This window comes from Hippopotamus amphibius, chromosome 2, assembly GCF_030028045.1.
Source record: "Hippopotamus amphibius kiboko isolate mHipAmp2 chromosome 2, mHipAmp2.hap2, whole genome shotgun sequence".
NCBI classification, from domain to species: domain Eukaryota; kingdom Metazoa; phylum Chordata; class Mammalia; order Artiodactyla; family Hippopotamidae; genus Hippopotamus; species Hippopotamus amphibius.
This window is the reverse complement of record NC_080187.1, coordinates 165309329-165332752: the sequence shown is the minus strand read 5'-3', so window position 1 is coordinate 165332752 and position 23424 is coordinate 165309329. Positions and strand designations below refer to the sequence as shown.

The 23424-nt window shown below is 34.6% G+C and overlaps 1 protein-coding gene across 6 annotated transcripts in view; it reads right to left on the bottom strand.

Moving 5' to 3' along the window:
- HECTD1 (HECT domain E3 ubiquitin protein ligase 1) overlaps positions 1–23424 on the bottom strand; it is a 93015-nt gene that overhangs the window by 38432 nt on the left and 31159 nt on the right. For all 6 annotated transcript variants that reach the window (XM_057720908.1, XM_057720911.1, XM_057720907.1 and 3 more), the window contains 8 exons: positions 21678–21792; positions 20929–21103; positions 11369–11507; positions 11007–11177; positions 5290–5512; positions 4518–4781; positions 4346–4422; positions 518–652 (listed from right to left, as the gene is read on the bottom strand). In XM_057720908.1, the coding sequence (XP_057576891.1) occupies positions 518–652; positions 4346–4422; positions 4518–4781; positions 5290–5512; positions 11007–11177; positions 11369–11507; positions 20929–21103; positions 21678–21792 (1299 nt within the window). The remainder of the gene's footprint in view (positions 1–517; positions 653–4345; positions 4423–4517; positions 4782–5289; positions 5513–11006; positions 11178–11368; positions 11508–20928; positions 21104–21677; positions 21793–23424) is intronic.

Genomic DNA, 23424 nt, shown 5'->3' with positions numbered 1-23424 from the left:
CATCAATTACTATGAAAATAAATTAGATACTAAAGAGAGAAAATAAATTAGATACTAAATGAGAGAAAATAAATTAGATACCAAACAAGATTAAGAAATTCAAATTATTAGTGCAAATTATCTCTACCATGCTTGGCAAACTCTTTTGTAAAGGGCCAACTGTAAATATTTTAGGCTTCACAGGCCACATATCTTGGTCACACCTATTTAACTCTGCCACTGTCGCCACTATAGCCGTCACAGACAATATGTAAACAAACAAGCATGGCTGTGAGCAATACAACTACTACGGACACTGACTTTACACATTCATAGGCTATCATGAAATATTATTCTTACTTTTGATTTGTGTTCAACCATTTAGAAATGTAAAAACCCTTCTTACCTCACAAAACCACACAAAATTTAGCCCATGGGTGATAATTTGCTGACCCCCTAATCCCAGAATACAAAGGATAAAGGGGAAAAAAACTAAACCAAGATCACTGTGTGTCGTAAAATCTAGAGGCTAACATACTTGTCTATTTGTGTGAAGTTCCCAAGATGACTCTAACTGAGTTGCTATGTTTCTGAGTGTTACCACTACTCCACGAGGCATGCTTTCAACAGCTTTAAAGTGGTCGTCATATAAATCTCGAGCCATAGTTCGTACCTACCAAAATAAAAATAATAAATGTGAATTTTTACAATTAATAATTTTACCAGATCTTCATTTTAAATATATACATGCAACCTTTAGAGTTAAGACGTTTGTGCCAGTATCAAGTTCCAAAACATGTTACTACTTCTATTTATATACATCAAAAAGTTCTAATGGTTGAAAAAGTACTCTAGCAGATTTTAGCAATGTCAAATCAAAGAGCTTTTAATTTTTGGTTATTTAAGCTTTGTATTCATATATCACATAGAAGCTTATTTCATTTAAATCAAATTAAACTTATAAAAAGGTAACTTTGCTCTTTTTAATAAAAGTAACCTGTTTTATGGTAAACCAATTAGAAAATACAAATAAGCAAAAAAAAAAAAAACCCCCCCCCCCCAAAACTGGGGATATGGGGATATATGCATAAATACAGCTGATTCATTTTGGTGTACCTCAAAAGCTGGTACAAGAGTGTAAAGCAATTATATTCCAATAAAGAGCTTTAAAAAAAAATACACACCAAAAAAAGAAAGAAAATATAAGAAAAAAAGAAGGAAGAAAGAAAGAAACAAAGGAAATTAAGCCATCTATAATTTCATCAACTGAAGTTGAACCATTTAATATTATGGGGTATACTTTAGGTTATTATGTCTTTTTTCCATTTATATTATTCACACAAAGTATATATGACCCTCATGTATATACATATTTCATCAAGAGAAAGAATCACTTTTATCAGTTTGAGCACTAATTACCTCTCATTTAAGTTCAATTAATGTTATTTGAGAGAGCAACCCACATATGTCCAAGGATTAGGTCTGATGAAATTTACTATGTAACACTCTTTAAAATATATGCTTAAATAATGTAAATTTAAGATTTTTCTTATTTCATTTAAATCACAAACTAACTTATTTAGTACAGCTCTAATGTAACAAAAAATTTGACTCCCTAAATGAATTAATAGTACCTTTCCATTCTATTTTAGTATGCCTTTCAGAATTAAAAGATAAGTAAGTTCTGGATATCACACAACACTGAAGAAACTATTCCTTTATAAACAGTATTAAGTACAGCAAAAACTGGCACAATAGTGCAAAGCGATTATATTCCAATAAAGAGCTTAAAAAAATAAAAACATTAAAACTAATAGTTATTTTTACCTAAAATTAGTATATGTTTATATATACTGCTTTCATATGCAAAAGAATAGCCACATGATCACTGATTTACTACTGATTTCAAGGATCTGAATCAATAATCACATTTTTTAAGAAAATGAAATTATAGGACTTAAGACTATGTCCTCCTTGATTTACTTTTCTTTTGTATTGTAAAAGTTCATTTCCCTTTGAGTTAACCTAAATTTGGGTGGTTAGGGACTTCCTAGGTGGCGCAGTGGTTAAGAATCCACCTGCCAATGCAGGGGTCACGGGTTCCATCCCTGCTCCAGGAAGATCCCACATGCTGCGGAGCATCTGAGCCCATGTGCCACAACTATTAAGCCTGCTTTGCTCTAGAGCCCATGAGCCACAACTATTGAGCCCGTGTGCCACAACTACTGAAGTCCACGTGCCTAGAGCCTGTGCTCCACAACAAGAGAAGCCACAGTGCAATGAGGAGTAGCCCCTACTTGTCGCAACTAGAGAAAGCCTGTGTGTAGCAATGAAGATCCAACCCAGCCAATAAATAAATAAATAAATATTTTAAAAAAGTCATATAGATTTGGTTGGTTAATACAACATCAGTTATTCCAAAAAATTCCTGAGACAGCTGACTGGTAGCTTTATAAAGAATTAAAGCTGAGCTTCATTATTTGAGAATTTCATATTTGAGAAATCAACTAGTCACTAAAATTTCTTTGTAATCCACAAATCAATACTTGCAGCACTTCTCACATTTTTGGGCACGCACAGTGCAGCAAAAACTTCAAAAATGTGACCAGAGTCTCACAGGATCCTAAACCTGTATTTCTCCAAGAAGCAATGGTTCCGTATTTATGGCAACTCTACAGAACATAACTACCATGAAAAATGAAAACTGTATTTATTCCAAATTCTTTTTACCATCTAATGGCTACCTTCAAATAAGATATTTCTTCCTCAAATGCCCTTAAAATATGCTGAATTGAAAGGAATCTCTGGCTTTACACTCCTTTTTAAAAAACACAGAAGCAATCATGGAAAAGATACATAGCTACAGAAGTAATATATATTTATAAATTAAAGAAAGAGAAAGCAAGCAAGCAAGCAACTTTCTTTCCCAGATCTAACATGTGGAAATGTGGAAGTATCTTTGGGATAGATTAGCACATTTACAACTGAAAATGAAGACATGAATGAATGAAAAAAAATACATATATATATGTGATATGCATTACACATACATATATAGTGCTCCAAATAAAATCCCTTACTACTATTTCTATGGCCAAAGCCATGAAAACACATGTACCCCCCATCCCAATCACCCAAAAGCATTCTTCACATACTATATGAAAAAAACTATATCATTATTATAGGTAAAATAAAAATGAGTCATCAGAAGATATTGAATCTAACTATGAGATTTTATTTTCTCTAAAAAAAAATTCAAAAACAATTGATATAATCAAGATGGAAATATAATGGCTCTGGACTTCCCTGGTGGTCCAGTGGCTAAGACTGCACACTCCCAATGCAGGAGACCTGGGTTCGAACCCTGGTCAGGGAACTAGAGGCAACTAAGAGTTCGCATGCTGCAACTAAGATCCCACATGCAGCAACTAAGATCCCACATGCAGCAACAAAGATCCCATGTACCACAACGAAGACCCAGAACAGCCAAATAAATAAATGTTTTTTTTAAAAAAGAAAGAAATATAGTGGCTTTATTTTTGAAAAAACCAATGCATACTAAATGGACAGAAGTAATTAATTTTTAAGGTCTTTATTGGAATATAATTTCTGTACACTGTTGTGCCAGTTTTTGCTGTACAACAAGGAGTCCCTCCCTCGATTCCTTCCCGCCTTCCCTGTCCCAGCCCTCTAAGTCTTCACGCATCATTGAGTTGATCTCCTTGTTATGCAGCAGCTTCCTACTAGCTATCTATTTTACATTTAGTAGTGTATATATGTCAATGCTACTCTCTCACTTTGTCCCAGGTTCCCCTTCGCACCAGAATATAAAAATTAGTAATATGAGTCAATAATACATTTGCTCCTATATCTTTTTGAAACTGTGACTTTACCTAAGATGGCCATTAAACTAAGTATCAAATTATCTTAATTTGGAACCAGGAATTCAAATTGCTTCATCACGAACCATTAACTCAGGATTGTAAATTATAATAATGCATTTTCAATCCCACTGTATCACTAAAAATATGACTATCATTAATCATAATTAAAGCATGAGTTTAAAGTTTCTGTGACATAACTCACATAATTTTAAAATAATTTAAATTTTATTCTTTGTCTCATTAATTTTGTTCATATTTTAATGTTGGTATTTAGTGTATGTATAAAAACTATAAGTAAATGTATACATATTGTGGAAAATAAGATAATGAGCACAGAAAAAGGAAAACTAAAAATACATTAGATTAGGGTGGCTTATGTTACATGGCTCAATTTTTTAAATGCCTACAATCTACCCCTGAAACCTTACTACATCAGTATAAAACACAAAAACCAAAAAACAAAGCAAATCCCATAAATATACCTTTTGCTTAGTTTTTTCTAACTTGGATTTTAGTTTTCTGCCTCTTTTGCCAGTCCAGCCAGTCACAAATTCTGAACCTTAAAAAAAAAAGACAACTCACAGAACATATTTTATTGCAATTTAACATATTCATTTACTCTTATCCATTAAACTGACATACCTAAATACTTACCCAGAGAAGTTTCTGCAGTAAATGAATGCTTGGTTCCTCTATTAGATTCAAACACAAAACCAGGTAAATCTTCTTTCAATATTGTTGCTTGCTGGCCATCTGAGTTATGAATAGCAATTTCTCCTTCTTTCAAACATGTTAGTGACCAATTCCCTACAGTGAGTTTAGTGGGTCCTGGTGCTGAGAGTATAGGTTGACTTGAAGTAGATGGCTTTACCTGGCCTCGAGCTCTTTGTAACTTCTCTAAGAATTCACTTCTGCTTTCTATAAAGACAAAATGTTTGCTTTAAAAACTTCATTCCTTTCAAATATTCCTTTTTTTAAATGAAGTACCTAATGAAATATCAATTTTATTAAAAAACTTTCATTAAAGGTTTGTTCTTTGACATACTCTCACTGGTTTGGTATTATTTAGGTTCAGGCATAAAAACAATCCTCCAGCCATAATTGTCTTAAATAGAAGGCTTTTGGGAAAAAATATAATTTGAGATAGCATAACACGTGCATCATTATATGATAAGAGGCATCTTTACCTAAAGGATGGAGAGAGCAAAAGTAGGTATCGGTACAATGCTATTCCTTGTCTCATACAATAAAAAGGTATGAAATGCTCTCATGGTACAATCATTTTTCTGTTGATATTAAAGAAATGGCCATATGATCATCAAGGATATGCTATTGCTATGACAATGGTAGCAAAAATATAAGCAGAAAAACAACTTATCAAAATTATACAAACTAGTAAAACATTTTAACAGAAACAAAATATTACCTGAACTATCCGATCCACCTTCAGGACTACCACTTGAATACATGGTGGCAAGTTTTCCATCCAAGATAAATCTAAACCATCCATTACTGCCATTAGATAATTCCAAGGCTGCTGCATCACTCCATATATATAAGCAGTCCCTTCCCCTAATGATGGACCAGTCTCTCCAATGATATGGTTTACCCTGCTGCAATTCTTTAGCATCTTCCTGTGGTTCATCTTCCTGTGTAAAATTATTCAATGAAGTGTGGAAAATAATATTCCAAATATTCATAAGTATTTATAAAAACATGATCATGAACCAAATTTAGAATTAAAACATCCTGAATATAATATTTTAATACGTATTAAATAGTTTAATACATATTCTGATTTAACTAATTACCTATAATCTTGCAAGTCCGTCCCGAGAAATGTTAAGAAATTCAAATAATAACCTAAGTGATAATATTTCCAGGTGTAAGGGTAAAGAAGACAAATGGATTAGGTTTACACACAATTAGCTAATTATCTAGGACTTGATAAACTCACCATATCCCTGGGCCTAAGAGATTATTTGTAAAAAATGAATATTTACACTAGATCAATGGTATCCAAACCTAGCAGTGCAAAAGAATCACCAGAGTTGTGTTTTAACAATATAATTTTTAAGATCCCACCCTTTGCCAAGTGAATCAAATATACTGGATCATTCCTATAGTCATTAAAATGTCAGTTATAGCATGTTTGAAAGAAAAAAATAACAACTTGTAAACACTGATTGCCTAGCCTGGCATACTAAAAATTTTTATTTTGTTGACAGCATTTAAATATTAAGAACATTCATCATTAACATATATGATCTTGGCGTGTATGCATGTATGCATATATGGGTAAAGCACTTTAAACTGTACAAAGTCTTATTATACTTAAAAAAAATTTTCAATGTATCTTTTATATGTTTCTTCCCTGAAATAGTAGTTAGCTTATACAAACTAAAATAAGTTTGTAAAATATGGATTGTAAATTTCTCTAAACATAAGTACCTGTGCTCCAGGCCAAGACAGATTAATAAGGATCAAGACATGCCTATCCACTGTAAACAACTAAAAAAACCAGACAAAATTTATGAAGATGTGTTTTCAAATACTGGACAACAAGCAACCCAGGACTGCATGATCTCCCAGAAAACAGAAACAAAGAAGGTAAGCTCCTTAGGCTCAGACAGAGTTTTCTGGCTCAGGTCTTAAGAAGAGGGAACACAGGGCTTCCTAGGTGGCGCTGTGGTTAAGAATCCGCCTGCCAATGCAAGGGAAATGGGTTTGATCCCTGCTCCAGGAAGATCCCACATGCCGCAGAGCAACTGAGCCCACGAGCCACAACTACTGAGCCTGCGTTCTAGAGCCCACAAGCCACAACTACTGAAGCCCATGCGCCTAGAGCCCAAGCTCTACAACAAGAGAAGCCACGGCAATGTGGAGCCCGAGCACCACAACAGAGAGTAGCCCCCGCTCACTGCAACTAGAAAAAGCCTGTGTGGTGCAGTAATGAAGACCCAACACAGTCAATAAATAAATAAATTAAAAAAAAAAAAAGAAGAAGAAGAAGAGGAAACATAGAGTCCAGCAATCTAAGTTGAGGAAACGGAGATCTGTGTTTGAAGAGATTAAGGCAAATGAAAATGTGGTGGATGAGTTCAGGATCACAGAGTCAAACAGAAAAGACTTCTATAAATGTGCAAAGTGGACACCAGGACATCTCTACTGAGTACCAGACCACCTATGTACGGGTAATGTTCCATAAGGCTGGGCAAAGTAGACTTGAACACTGTAAACTGAGCAATTCGGAGGTCACACAGGGTGGTCAGACATTTGCATTCCAAACAGCCAGAGTGGAAAATCCTCATACCAATAATTTCAAAATTTGACATAACGCTAAGCCCACAGACCAAAGAAAATTAAGCAATCCTGAGCAGGGGCAGACATCCATATGTGCGTGCACACACACAAACCAAACACAGCTAAGCACATCAAAATCAAATTGCTAAAAACAAATTATAAAGTCTTAAAAACAGCCAGAAGAAGAAAAGATTCATTATATACAAAGGACTAGATGAAAAAGGAGGCAACCTTTTCAGTAGAGACTATGCACATCAGGTGACAAAAGAATATGTCTTCACATGCTGGAAAATGATCAGCCAAGAATCCTTGTAGGCACTGAAAATTTCCGTTAAAAATGAAGGCCAAGGGACTTCCCTGGTGGTGCAGTGGTTAAGAATCCACCTGCCAATGCTCGAGACATGGATTTGATCCCTGGTCCAGGAAGATCCCACATCCCACAACTAACTCTGTGCACCACAACTATGGAGCCTGTGTGCTGCAACTACTGAAGCCCACTCGCCTAGAGCCTGTGCTCCACAACAAGAGAAGCCACCGCAACGAGAAGCCCAGGCATCGCAACAAAGAGTAGTCTCTGCTCACCAAACTAGAGAAAGCTTGTGCACAGTAACAAGGACCCAATACAGCCAAAAATAAATAAACAAAATAAATAATAAATCTTAAAAAAAAAAAAAAAACAAGACCCAAATGAGAGGTGTTAAACATTAAAAAAAAAAAAAAAAGCCAAAATTGGTCCTGTGGTTAGCACTCTGTGCTTCCATTGCAGGGGGCATGGGTTCAATCCCTGGTCGGGGAACTAAGATCCCACAAGCCAGGCAGCGCCTCCAAAAAAAACAAAACAAACAAACAAACAAAAAATATATATATATATATATTTTCAGACAAATAAAATCTAAAAGAATTTTCTGGCTTGTCTTTTTATTTTCTAAATAATGTATTTTGGGAACGTCCCTGGTGGTCCAGTAGCTAAGACTCTGCGCTCCCAATGCATGGGGCCCAGGTTTCATCCCTGATCAGGGAACTAGATTCCACATGCCACAGCTAAGAGTTTGCATGCCACAACTAAAAGATCCTACATGCTGCAATGAAGATTCTGCATGCAGCAACAAAGATCCGTGTGCTGCAACTAAGATGCAGCACAGCCAAATAAACAAGCAAATATTTTTAAAAAAGTAAATAATGTATTTTGAAAAACAAAAGTTAAATTTTAATTAAAACAATTTATTGATTTTTTTGGTTCTTTTATAATATAATCTTTTAATATCCTATCTAAGAAATCTTTGTCAAGCTCAAGGTCACTAAGATTTTTCTTCTTTTTCCTCTAGAAGCCGCACAGTTTCAGCCCATACATTTCAGTTCATGATGTATTTTCTGTTAAAAGGCGCAAGATTTCATATTTTGCATATGTTATCCACTTGTTCAAGCATCACTTTTAAAGAGATTATCCTTTCCTGATAGAATTACCTTAGCATTTTGTTTGAACAACTGAACATACATATGTGGGCACTAATCTATTTTTACACCACTACCACACTTTTTTGGTTACTATAGCTTTATATTAAGACTTGAAATCTGCTGGTGTATGTCCTTCAACTTTGTTCCTTTTCAAGGATGCTTTGGCCATTCTAGGTTCCTGTCATAAATGTTTGCTTGTTAATTTCTACAAAAAGACTGCTGGGATCTGCAACCTATTTCTTTCTTTTTTTTTTTTGAATGGGGTTGCACTGGGTCTTAGTTGTGGCAGGCGGGTTCCTTAGTGTGACATGCGAACTCTTAGTTGCGGCATGCATGAGGATCTAGTTCCAGAGACTGAACTCGGGCCCCCTGCAATGGGAGCATGGAGTCTTAACCACTGCACCACCAGGGAAGTCCCCATAACCTATTTTTTGGGGGGTGGGGGTGGGGTGCTGCTGCATTGGGTCTTCGTTGCTGCATGAGAGCTTCTCAGTGCAGTGTCTTCTTTTGTTGCAGAGCACAGGCTCTAGATGCACAGGCTTCAGTAGTTGTGGCTTGTGAGCTCGAGAGCACAGGCTCAGTAGCTGTGGCACATGGGCTTAGTTGCTCCACAGTATGTGGGATCGTCCCGGACCAGGGATCAAACCCGTGTTCCCTGAACTGGCAGGTGAGTTCTTAACTACTGCGCCACCAGGGAAGTCCTATAACCTATTTCTTGAAAGAAAGAATTTCAGGGGGATGAATCCAGATATCACTTCTTGCTTTGTTTTTTGTTAAATTTCCAGTAATTTAGGAAGAACGAACACACACACACACACACACATACACTCTCTCTCTATCACTCAGGATCCTGCAATTACAATCTACACTCAACCATTCTCTCAAAACTATTATTACTCAGTCACTAATATGTAGGAAGCATTCACTAAATGGTAGGACGAAATCATTGCTGGCAATCAGTAGAGACAGATAAGGTATATTTTTAAATACTGGATCTAAGGCAAGAATTATCGATAGGTACTAAAATGAGCCGATAAAAGTTTAATGAGAAACTGCACAATTGCATAGTCTCAAATTATCTCCCCATAAATTACTTATTAATTACAAAAGGAAAAAACATCTTTACAATACAGGAACCTGGCAGAGACAAACAACAACCAACGGATCCAAGTTAACATCAACAACAAGAGAGCAAACAGACATGTGCCTCTAAGAAGGCACATTTTACACTTGAGAAAGGCATAACATCACCTCTATAGTCATTCTGCTAAAAAAAAACACGGAACCTGAATCTAATCATGAAGAAACACGGCACAAACACAACATGAGGGTCATTGTCCAAATTAAGTGGTCTGTCCTCTTCAAGAAAATGCCAAGGCTATGAAAGAAAAATAAAGGCTGAGAAATGGAACAACATGACAACTAAATGTAATGTGCTCCTGGAAGTGGTGGGGTGGCTGGGGGAGATGCCTCAGGCAGAGATTGCTATTAGGGACAATGGCAAATGAATACAGTCTCTGGATTAGGTAATATTTCTATAAATATTCAATTTCCTGATTTGGTAACTATACTAGGATTATATAAGACAATGTCCTGCTTTTCTGGTGAAGATTTTAAGTACAAAAAGAGGCGCTATGTATCCATCTTCTCTCACATATTTTATTTCATTATTATTATTATTATTTTGGCCTCACCATGCGGCTTGTGGGATCTTAGTTCCCCAACCAGGGACTGAACCCGTGTGGAGTCCCAACCACTGGACCTTCAGGGAATTCCCTCAAATAATATATTTTAAATGTGTGTGCACACATGTATCTTTGTAAGTAATAAAGCACACTGAGCAAAATGTTTTCAACAGAAGATGTTCTGATATTTTTTACTTGCAACTTTTCTGCAAGTTTTAAATTTTACCAATGATTTTAAAAGAAAAGTGACCAAATTTTAAAAAATTATAGTACTGGGCTACCTAGGTGGCACAGTGGTTAAGAATCTGCCTGCCAATGCAGGGGACATGGGTTCGAGCCCTGCCCGAGAAGATACCACATGCCGAGGAGCAACTAAGCCTGTGTGCCACAACTATTGAGCCCATGTGCCGCAACTACTGAAGCACATGCGCCTAGAGCCCAGCCGCAACAAGAGAGGCCACAGCAATGAGAAGCCCACGCACCACAACAAAGAGTAGCCCCTGCTCGCTGCAACTAGGGAAAGCCCGTGTGCAGCAATGAAGATCCAACACAGCCAATAAATAAATAAATTTATTTTAAAAAAAATTATAGTACTACTTCACATTGCCATTATTTTGTCAAAACCCATTGTAACTAGAACTACATTTGCTCAAAAGAAATTCTATTTCTGATAGATACCACTGCAATTAAGACCACTCACTTTTTCTGGTTTTGATTCCTCTTCATTCTCATCATCAGAGGAAGGACCTGCCAAAGTTGACACTTTGCTAATTACACCAAGTCTGGCTAGCTGATCCAAAAAAATATCACCACCTTTATCTACTAAATCCCTTATGATCTGCAAAGCCAGCAAGTGGCCATCATCATCGTCCTGGGGGCAAAAAAAAAGGAAATTAAGGGAAAATGATAAAAATAAGTTTAGCTGCGTGGAGTAGACAAGTACAATCATTTGCACAGACAAAATGAAATGATTTAATAAAAATAAAACACAGTTAAATTATTTTACTGACTACTATCTAATGGGAATTAAAGCTACAGGAGTTTCAAAAAAGATAAACTGACCTCTTGATCAAGAACAGTTGCAGTGATTTCCACTAGTATTGTAGGCAAATTGTGACCAACATCAGAATCGCAAACTTCTTTTAAGAGTGCTTCAGAGCAAAAATGAATCATTTTTCGAATCAGAGCAAGACTCGCTTTCCTTGAAAAGTAAAAAAAAAGCATTTTAGGCAGCTATGATAAGAAGCTAAAATAAAACAAAATGCAACATTAATGAAAACCAAAATATCCAATTTAAGTTTTAAACACTGCTAAAAAATACAATTAATAAAAGAATACAATTAATAAGAACTTAATAGCACAGAGAATTCTATTCAATACTCTGTAACGACGTATATGGGAACAGAATAAAAAAAGCAGATATATGTGTATGTATAACTGACTCACTTTGCTGTACAGCAGCAGAAACTAACACAACATTGTAAATCAACTATACTCCACTTTAAAAATTTTTAAAGAAAAAGATACAAAAAAACTAAGATAATACTAGCACTTGGTTAATGTTCATTTTTTGAGGTAATTTCATTTTTCTGTTATTAATATATTGAACTCATTAAAACAAATTATTTTTGTACTTTTCTTACATGTGCTATTTTATATTTAACCAGCATGATGTTAATATGCCATGATAATTTTAGAAAATCAAAAGTAACACAATTACTAGTAGATGGTATCTATAACCCCAAATATAAACCTCTTAAAACACCTAATGGTTTATATGGAAATCAAATTTCAAATTAAGCATTTTTGTCCTCTGTCAAATTTAAAACATGTTAATTATAACTATAACCTCAGAGAAATGAGATCCTAGTAATCCCATGCCCTTAAATATTCTCATTGTTAACTTGGCATGACTCCTTTCCCTTCTGTTTATCCACAGCTTTGCTTAGAACACTGGAGATACTCAATAATGTCACACAAATTAACCTCAATTTTATAATAAGCAATTTGCTGTTTTAAAATAAAACACACACATCCACATACATTTAAATTCCAACAGACTGGTCTATTATATAAAAATCAATAATTCATTTAACACATGCTTTCTGAGCATCTAACAATAAGTCTGGGCACCAAGCTGTAGATATCATTGCCCCTGAGGTGACTTCTCCACAGGAAGGATGGAGAGGCAGAAATCACTACTGAAATCCAAGAAAGGCATCTGACACAGCTGTATTCCTATAGAATGTGGTCTTGATGTATTTCATAACTCTCTCTAGGCAAATTTCACGTATTCTTTAGTTTTAAAATGTGTTTTATTACAAACTTAAGTACCTTATAGAAAATAGTATGCACATGGAGGGCAAACTGCCCTGACAGGATTAGTTCTTTCTACTATTTGTTAATGGCTATTTATATTTCATTGTCAAATCAGTATTTATGTATAGTAACAGTTTTATATCATGATTTATTTCAATTAAAATAGCATAAGAATGTTAATATGTTGTCTACCTATCTGGCTGTCACTATCATGCTGAGTCATGATGAGCCAGGAACACATATATATTTTTAAAACTTTACACCTCATTTAATCCACCCAACAACTCTATGAAGTAGGTTTTATTAGCTCAGTTTTACAGATGAAAAAAAATAAGACAAAGAAAGGTAAGTCTACTAAGGTCACAGGACTAATAAATTACAGAGCCTCAACATGGTGACTATAGTTGATAAAACTGTATTGTATAATTAAAATTTGCTAAGAGTAAAAAGTTCTCTCTCAAATACACATGTACACACATACACAAAGATAAAAATGTGAGGTGATGGATATGTTAACTAAATGGGGGAGATCTTTTCACAATGTATACATATATCAAATCATTAAGATGTACATTTTTTAAATCTTACAAGTTTATATGTCAATTATGCCTCAATAAAGTGGGGGACAAAAGGACTGTTAACAGCTTAAATTATCAGTAGATATGGATGTACTAATTCACTACAATATTGTTACTTCTGTAAAAAAAAAAACAAAACCTCTGTCTCTTCAATGTCTAATGGGTGAAAAGGACATGAAATTTTATTTTTTAAATGTTTTGTTTTTTTACTAGTAAGGGAATACATTTTTCCCTGTCGTTTTCTTTTTCCTCTTGAGCACTGTGCCATAATGTCATTGGCTAATTTATTTAAATTGGCATTTATACTTTGATCAAAAATTTGTATGTGCTTCCTGTATAATAAAGTTAGTATCCCTTGGTCACACTTGATAACAAATACCAATTTGCTGGCAGATTTATCTGGATTACAAGTTTATATTTCTGTCACTTTCATGGTTATGGGTAATATTGTTGCTGATATACACTTTTGCTTTTTTAAGAATAAATTTTAAACGACAGACAGGACTAACACAAACAAGTTTTAAAACTCATTCTTCCTATCAAGTTCTGATAAACATTCAAAAATATTTTCTTTTCATTTTCCTAAGGTTTTATTTTTTTTCTAATTTATTTTAAATAAATTTAGAATTTATTTAAGTACAGAATATAAGGGACTAAGCTAATTTTTTAATCAAATCACAAAGCAAATATTCTAATATCATTTACTATATTATATTAATGTATTATAAAATATTAATACATTATATAATTTACCACTATAATACATTCAATTTCTAAACATAATTTTTTTAAACTTTTTATTGGAATATAATTGCTTTACACTGTTGTGTCAATTTTTGCTGTACAACAAAGTGAATATGTATTAATACATATATCCCCATATCCCGTCCCTCCCGCGACAACTTCCCACCTTCCCTATCCCAGCCCTCTACGTCATCACCCATCATCGAGTTGATCTCCCTGTGTTATGCAGCAGCTTCGCACTAGCTATCTATTTTACATTTGGTAGTGTATATATGTCAAAAATAGTCTCTCACTTCGTCTCGACCTCCCCTCCCCACCCCGTGTCCTCCAGTCCATTCACTACATCTGCATCTTTATTCTTGCCCTGTCACTGGGTTCATCAATACCATTTTTTAAGATTCCATATATATAAGTTAGTATATGGTATTTGTTTTTCTCTTTCTGGCTTACTTCACTCTGTATGACAGACTCCAGGTCCATCCACCTCACTACAAATAACTCAATTTCATTCCTTTTTATGGCTGAGTAATATTCCATTGCATATATGTGCCACATCTTTATCCATTCATCTGATGGGCATTTAGGTTGCTTCCATGTCTTGGCTACTGTAAATAGTGCTGCAATGAACACTGTGGTATATTCTAACATAATTTATTCTATTTGAAGGGCTAGTCTACTCCAATGATTTATAAATTCTTGGGCTTTATCATAAAGATTTTTCTTTAATAATCTCACCTATTTATTCTTCCAGAAGAACTTTAAGATCTGTCAAGTTCTAAAGCAAATTCTATAGTTATTTTCTTTCAAACTGCATAATCTATAAATTAATTTTGGAAGAACTTATATCTTTAGATTATTCCATATTCTCATCCTAGAACAATTTCCCCCTTTATCCAACCTAGTCTAATTTTCTTTCAATCAAATTGTGACTTAAAAAGTAGATAAATAAACAGATCCTCAAGAATTTCTGCTGCTGAAAAGTGAACTCAATCTTTGTCCCATTGACACTAACTCCAAAGATATGTATCTACCACACCTCTTCAAAATTCTATGTAGCCTTTCTTCAAAAGCAAAGTGTGATATCCTCAGTTTAATAATACATATACATATATCAAATCATTATGTTATACACTTTAATACAATGTTACACATAAATTATAGCTCAGTAAAACTGGGAAGAAATATCTTACAGAGAAAATAATCAGGCTTTTACAAAATACCCCACCAGTGAAACTGCTTTTCTGTTTTGAAGCCTTTATCTGCTTTTTATTTCCTGAACAGACAATGCGCACACGCCAATACTGATAGATAACAGCTAAAGTCCACAGATACAGACTCTCCTTTAACTGTCTGATTAGAGTAAACACATTTACTCTTCTGATGAAATTTTAAACTGAAATGGTAAAAAATTAGGTTGTAATCCATTTCACCTTGTTTTTAATAATGACAAATATATGAATCATCTTGGGAGGTGGGGGATGAGAAATAGGTGAGGGAGATTAAGAGGTATAAAACCTGCAGTTACAAAATAAATGAGTCGCAGAGATAAGATGTAGAGAACGGGGAATACAGTCAACAACGGTGTAAAAGTGTCGTCCAGCGACAAAGGGTAACTAGAATTATCATGGTGAGCATTTTGTGATGTACAGAAATACTGAATTACTATGTTGTGCATTTGGAACTAACAGTGTTATAAGTGAATTATACTTCAAAAAAGGAAGGTGGGGGGGAAGCACGAAGGGACGGAGGGGGGAAGGAAGGAAAGAAAAGAAGGAATGATTTGGAAGTGGAAATGGATGAACTACAAGAATCTTACCAAAAAGAAAAAAATTACCATATAAAAAGCAAATTAAAAAGAACCACATAATATGATGCTATTTATATAACTCTTTACCTTGTAAAATACTATGCATCATTTACACATAAATTTATATATTTGCTATTCTTGTAATGTATTACAAAAATAAAGGAAGCAAAGGAAAATATTAACAACTTCCCCCTCCAACCCAAATGTCAAGAAAAAAATTTATGAGAAAATTGGGAAAAATGAATGCTTATTTGATGATATTTAAGAACTACTGTAATTATTTTAGGTGTAATAATGATAATGCAATTGTTAAAAACAAAAAAGAATCTTTTTAAATGATGAAAAATTATTTTTTTACTGAATTATAGTTGATTTACATACAGCATTCTATTAGTTTCAGGTGTACAACATAGTAATTCAATATTTTTATAGATTATACTTCATTTAAAGTTATAAAATATTGGCTATATTCCCTGTGCTTTACAAAAGAATCCTTATTTTTTATGGATACACACAGAGAAATTATGGATAAAACTATGTGAGTCTTGGATTTGCCTCAGAATGCTACAGTTGAGGAGGTATAAATAAAATAAGATTTGTGTATGTGTTAAGACATTGAAGCTATGTGATGGAGTTTAGCATACAATTAGTTCAATGTCTGAATATGTTTTAACTTATCTATGATAAAACTTTTTAATAAACTATCTTTTTTTCAAGTATCTCTAAAATATTAGGCACTATTCTAAATACCACAAATACTTAATTTTAATTTTCATACCTAAAGATAATTAAGTATAATTATCCCATCTTACAGATGAATTAAGATCAAGAGGTTATTTTCTGAAGTTTTAAGTTACAAGGTATGACTATAAAACTAATCTTTCTTAACATAAATACTAAATGAGTGCTATAGCCTCAAAATAGCCAAGTTAAGGCTTCCCAGTAATGGTAGTGATACAGATTTTATGCAAAACATTTTTAGAACTCCAGTTTTCAAGTCCATGTTTGAATCTACATTCACTTTGTAAGTATACTTAATGATGATCATTTTTTCCCTTTTATAATTCAGTTGATTTGAGGAGGAAAATGTATTCAGAATAATAACAATGTTGAAAAGGGGGGACAGCTTTTGCCTATTTAAAGTACAGAGTGAAACATACAAAATAATACTGATTTTTACAACTAACTCAATAAGAAAATTTCAAAGTCTGAATTTGAACAGCAGTGTCACTGGTTTAAGTGCCTAGCAAAAGAAGTGAATCTGACAAATAAAAGTCTGGTATTTATATTTGAAAATACTCTCTTTTATAGTCACACTTTAAACAAAGCAACACATCAGGTCCCAGTATTTTAGGAATATTATCACTAGCCACCATCACTTACCTGATTTGACCATTACATTTAAAATTCTGTGCTGTGGTATCTATATTGAGGTTTAAACCATTTTAAAATGCAACAAATGAACTTCATGCAGGTTGGCAACAGTTCTGGTACTAAAAATTGTGGTGGTTTCTTATGTTTATGTAACCTGCTTAGTACTGAATCCCTCTTCCAAGAGGATTTTCCCAAGAAGACTGCTATCATCATTTACCTTTAACATGTGCAACCTGTGGCTTCAGATTTTTAAAGGGCTTTGTGTGAACTACGATATTTCAACTTTTCTAAGCATTTTAGAAAGGACAAAATTATATGTGTATGTACTAATTCTCTTCAGAAAAATAAGCCAGAAAAAGTTGATGGTATTCATTAGGTTTTAACTGAATGGATCAGTTCCTTATATCAACTGTATAGTTAGGAAATAAAATACTAACTTAATGTGTATTCAGTTTAAATGGTTACATATTTTTAAATTGATGAAAAAAACAATTTTGTACATTAAAAAAAAAGATAAAGAGGTTAAGTATCTTGTCCATGGCTATCTATCTACAACATGGCAACACTGGCATTCAGACTGACTTTGAGCTGACTCCAAAGCATGAGCTCTGAACTAAAGACATGCTATCTTATTCACCACAAATAAAGTTGTCAGCTAACTATTATTTGGAAAACTTTAGCATCAAATATGCTATAACTAAAACTGTGTTTAGACCATCTTCAAATATTTAAAAGAATGATAAAAAATAACTATCCAGGGACTTCCCTGGTGGCACAGTGGTTAAGAATCTGTCTGCCAATGCAGGGGACACAGGTTCAATCCCTGGTACAGGAAGATCCCACATGTCTCAGAGCAACTAAGCCCACACACCACAGCTACTGAGCCTGTGCTCTAGAGCCCGTGGGCCGCAACTACTGAGCCTGAGTGCCACGACTACTGAAACCTGCGTGCCTAGAGCCCATGCTCCGCAACAAGAGAAGCTACTACAATGAGAAGGTCGCACACCACAATGAAGGGTAGCCCCCACTTGCAACAATTAGAGAAGGCCCTCACACGGCAACAAAGACTCAAATGCAGCCAATAAATTAATTGATTAATTTATTTTTAAAAAAACTATCCATTAAGGGAACTCTGTTATATGGTGGCATACTTTATAATTTCCTGATGGCCTTATCATGAAGCAATTCTAACTCCAAATATACCTTAAGGTTTTTTTTATTCACATGACACCTAGTCCTCTAAAATTTTCAGACCAAATTATCTGTTCAAATTTGAACTTGCTCATTTCTAAAAAAGAACCAAATCTTCTGTTAAACAAACAAACAAACAGACAAACAAAAAGTAGCCCACTAAAACCTACCCTTCTGTTGCTATTTAAGGAAGAATAAAAACCAAGTTCTGAAATGTCCACCGTGAATTATTGGCTGGCACTTTCCCCCTATTTAAAGCAGACTACTTTCACTTTAACATCAACTCATAATGTTGGTATTTAAGGCACCTGAATCCTACAAAACTCTCCACATTCTAAAGACCTCCTGAACTTTAAATGACCAAAATCAAATTCTCAATCATGCAGCCAAAATTTTGGCAGTCATTCTTTACCCCTTCCTTTCCTTCATCCCTCAAATCTAACTGGTAGTCATCAGTCCTTATATTGATAAACCCATCTCCCAACCTCTTCAATTTGTTCCCACAAATCCAGTCTCCCAGCAACTGTCTAAAGTTCACATCGAAAAATAACCCTTAAATAGTCTGTTTTCATTCTTGCCCTCTTCCAGTTCTTTTCTCCACCAGACTGCCAAGGTGATCTTTATAAATCACAAATCTGACTGTGACAAATTTCCTCACAAGTCTTTAATGATCCTTCTTTAACTGTGAGGTAAAGTCCACACTCATTATCTAGACCAGAAAGGGCTTCTTAGGTCATAAAAGGCTCTTGCCTACCTTTTTGACAGTATTTACTGAGCTATATAGACATATCCCATATTCCATCGATAACAAAATATTTGCAGCTGTAAACAAAACAGACTCATTCAATCATTCAGTAAGTATCTACTGAGGATCTACTAAATATCAAGCCCTATTCCATACCTCCTTGTCTTGGTAGGAATAAAGCAGGACATAAGACCAGCTCTCATGGAGCTTTAGAGAGGAGACAGACAATAAAAAAAACAAAAACTCAAAGAAAAGGAAGATTTTAGGCAGTGTAAACTCTGTGAAGACAATAAAACATCATGATTGATATGAAAAGTGTCCTAGGGGTAAATTTAAATTAGGTGGATAAATGTCAATGGATGTAAGCTTTTGAACTGAGACCTGAATGATATGAAGCAACAACCATTCAAAAGCCCTGGGGACAGAAATTTTCCAACAAAGTGAAGTAAGTGCAAAAGCCCCAAGGTAAGAATGTACACAGAATGTTCCAAAAACAGAAAGCAGGCTAGCATAGTATGCGAAGGGTAATGGGCTAGGGGTTAGATAGTACTAAATGAGGTCAGAGAGCTGGGTGGGACTTACACAAGACCTTCCAAGCCTGAGTGATGAGTTAGGTTTTAGTTAAGGCCAATTAGAAGCTATTGGAGGGTTTAAATCAGAAGGTAATGTGATATAATTGTGATTTAAAAACTAATTCAGCCTAACATGTAGGGATTTGTAGAGGGACAAGACAGAAAAAGAGGAGAAAGACTACTTTAGAGACAACTACAGTAGCCAAAATACATACTATTGCATCTTGGATCAAAGTATTAGCAACAGATGGATAGAAATGATGGACTTTGGACACACTGTAGAGGAATAGCCACCAGGACTTGCACCAGGATGAATTGACTCATACCTCCATGCCTTTGCACATACTGTTGCTCACTGATCCTTCTAAATCTATCTGCCTAAAAAACTTCCAAGTATCCTTTAAACCAGGGGTCCCCAATGCCTGGGCCACAGACCATTAGCGGTCCGTGGCCTGTTAGGAACCGAGCTGCACAGCAGAAGATGAGCCGCGGGCAAGCGAGAGAAGCTCCATCTGTATTGACAGCGGCTCCCCATCACTCACATTACCGCCTGAGCTCCGCCTCCTGTCAGCATTATGGTGAGTTGTAATTATTTCATTATATATTACAGTGTAATAATAATAGAAATAAAGTGCACAAGAAATGTAATGCATTTGAATCATCCTGAAACCATCTCCCTCACCACCACCCCTATCCCGGTCCGTGGAAAAATTGTCTTCCATGAAACCAGTCCCTGGTGCCAAAAAGGTTGGGGACCACTGCTTTAAACCCCAATATAAACCTCATTTCTGCATTAAAAATCTCCAATTTGCCCAGCCAATTAGTTGTTAAATCATCTATATTCTCAGGGAATACATGTCTAATCTACCACTTACCGCTCTGTATTATTACTCACGCCTTCCTCACTAGATTGCAAGGGTACATAAACAGGGGTAAGTTTAATTCTCTGAATACTCCTCCAGGGCCAGCTTACACTGACTCTATCAAAAATGCCTCCATAAAGCTCAATAAATGTTTGCTGTACTTATAAAAATTTCTCTAGCACTGATATTCAGAGAGCTACAAAAACTATGTTAAGCTAGTTTCCTTGATTTTCTAAACTTCTTTTTTTTTTCTTCTAAACTTCTTAACTCAGATGATCAGAAGGAAAGATTTAACTCTCCAATCTAATTTTTATTCTTATCATACCTTTTCAATATTAAAATAAACCTCACATCCTTCTGGGAAAAGGAGATAAATAAAAGTATATAATTGGCATAATTTAACTAGTAAATACAAACAGAAGAAATTACCTTATTGAAGGCAGCATAGTCTGCTGAAATGTTTGTGCAAATACTGGTAGTAACCTTTTCAAGTATATGGGTGCCATTTCTGGATCTCCTTTCGGCTCATTACATTCTTCTTCATCTTTGTTTGTATCTTTCTTTTTCTTATCATCTCCTTTATTAACTGGACACATCCAATCACCTATAGACAAATATTGTTCAATAAAATGTTTTTTTGGAAAATTTTTCTTTCAATGAAAAAACAGTAAAATGTACTCAACTATAAATATCCTAATTAACAATAGCCAAACAAATTAGGATGTTGTTTCTATCAAAGGTGTTTGTAAAAATACTAAAGAGCATTAGTACCTCCAATGCGCTGAATAACAACTTAAGGAGATAATTTTGGATACTCCACTTGATTCCATAAAATATTTCAGAGAGACTCTGCATTCATCTACTCGGTGAAAACTTAAAAATCTGGTCAAAATACTCTGTCTACACAATAACCAACTACTCTGTGACATTCCCTCACCCCTTAAATTTGTGATTTGGCCTTTTTGGAATCATGCAGACAAAGTCTCAAAGAACACAGAACAGTACACTGTTAAATACTTATCAAATAGAAGAGTGTGTGTGTGTATATATGTAATTATTTGACTTTATAGAAATGATTTCTTTATATAATGTTAATATGTCTACAGAAAGCTACTTCTATGGAAGTGAAGCTGAAAAGTAATAGCAGATGGCTTAAAAGAAAAGATATTACCACTCACCTGGAGACTGAAGAATAGCTACTACTTCACTATGGCCCCTTTCCCGAGCTTTATCTAATGGAGTTTTCCCATCTTCATCTCTCAGATCTGGATTTGCACCATGTCGTAAGAGAGTCTAGAAAAGAAAAGCATTTAATGTGGCTATAATAATTAACAACCTTATTTCTTCAATATCCAACTCTGCAACCTTTAGACTGCACCCACATACTTCAGACTGCAGACTTACAGAGTTACTTAATCAAGTAGTTACCAATTCAGATCTCTGCCTTTGCACAATACCTTAAAAGTGGTTTATTTATATCTTGAAAAAAATTATAGATTAATTTCACTTGGTTATTTAGTAATACCTCAAATTAAGTACATTCACATCTGAACCTGTCATCTTCTCCATCAAACTGCTCCTCTCAGTTACTTTACCAGAGGTACTAGTATTCAGTTTGTGGACTAGTAATCATCTTCCTCATTTCCTGTATACTGCCAATTACCAAGTTAAACTGATTCTTCTAGAATGAACTACCAAATTTAGGTCTTAAATACTAATTCACACTGTTCACCAATTTCTAATGGACACTAGACTCTCTCCCCAAGCAGACTCTAAGCTCTTTTGAACAGAGAACAAGTCCCATGCTTTTCCTATCAGCCTCTGAGTTGCAGCTTTTTGAATTTCGTTATTATGCAATATATCTGACAAATAAGTGAGTACATACATTCAGAGAAGTATGCAGTATTGGCTAAAAATTCCAAACTCCTGGAGTCTGAATCAGAATAACTCAGTATTTCATCATATCTAAGATGCCACAGATTATCAGATACGTAATTAAGAAAAAACAATGCCAATTAATTTTGCAATAATGCTTTCCTATTGCTTGGACTTTTTTTTAACTTATTGAAAGAACTTTCATAAACTTAGATTTTTTTTTTTTATGTATTACTTGGACAAATATAAATTTAAAAAACAAAATATAATTATAATAAGATATTTCTGTAACTTCACATTCTGAGCACAATTTTTCACAATTTCTTTTCGATCCAAAGGCACCAATATTTGTTTCTATATACAGTGCCGTCATCTGTGCCATAAAGAGTTTAGTGAGATTGAACTTGGTGTACTCCCCCCCCAAAAAAAAAAAAAAAAAGAGTTTAGTGACACAGCATTTCTGAGAGTGCTCCTCTAACAGACAGGATTTTTCATTCAAGTTACTAAAATCCAATTTCACAATATTTGTTGAATGGACAGGTAATAATAACTATGCTGCAATTTCTATCTGGCCAATAGCAACTGTAAGACTTCCTTAGTTAAAAAATGTTAAAATGTGTATGTGAGTGGGTGGGTTATATCTTAGAATCAATTAAAAAAGAGAAGAGCCTGTGAAGAATGATAAATCATGTTGAATGCTTAAGACCCTGGCTGGCACAGAATAAGTGCCTGGTGAGTACTACCTATTATACCATTATTAATAATGGCAGCTATAGCTCATTGTGATGTATAATCAAGATAGGCTAAGGTTAGATACAATTCATTTGGCTCCTTCTCCCACTCAGCTACGCATACCTGCAAAATAGTATGCGTTCGGAAAAAAAAAAGGCTTAATAAAAATTTTTACCACCCTTAGGAACATCTCTCTCTCTAAAAATTAACCAATTCAAACTGACAGAATTCGAGCTTGAACAGACCACCTAGAAAGCTAAGTTGTTAACAAAAATCTTCTCCCAGTGTAAAGACAATACTAGCAACACTATGACAATA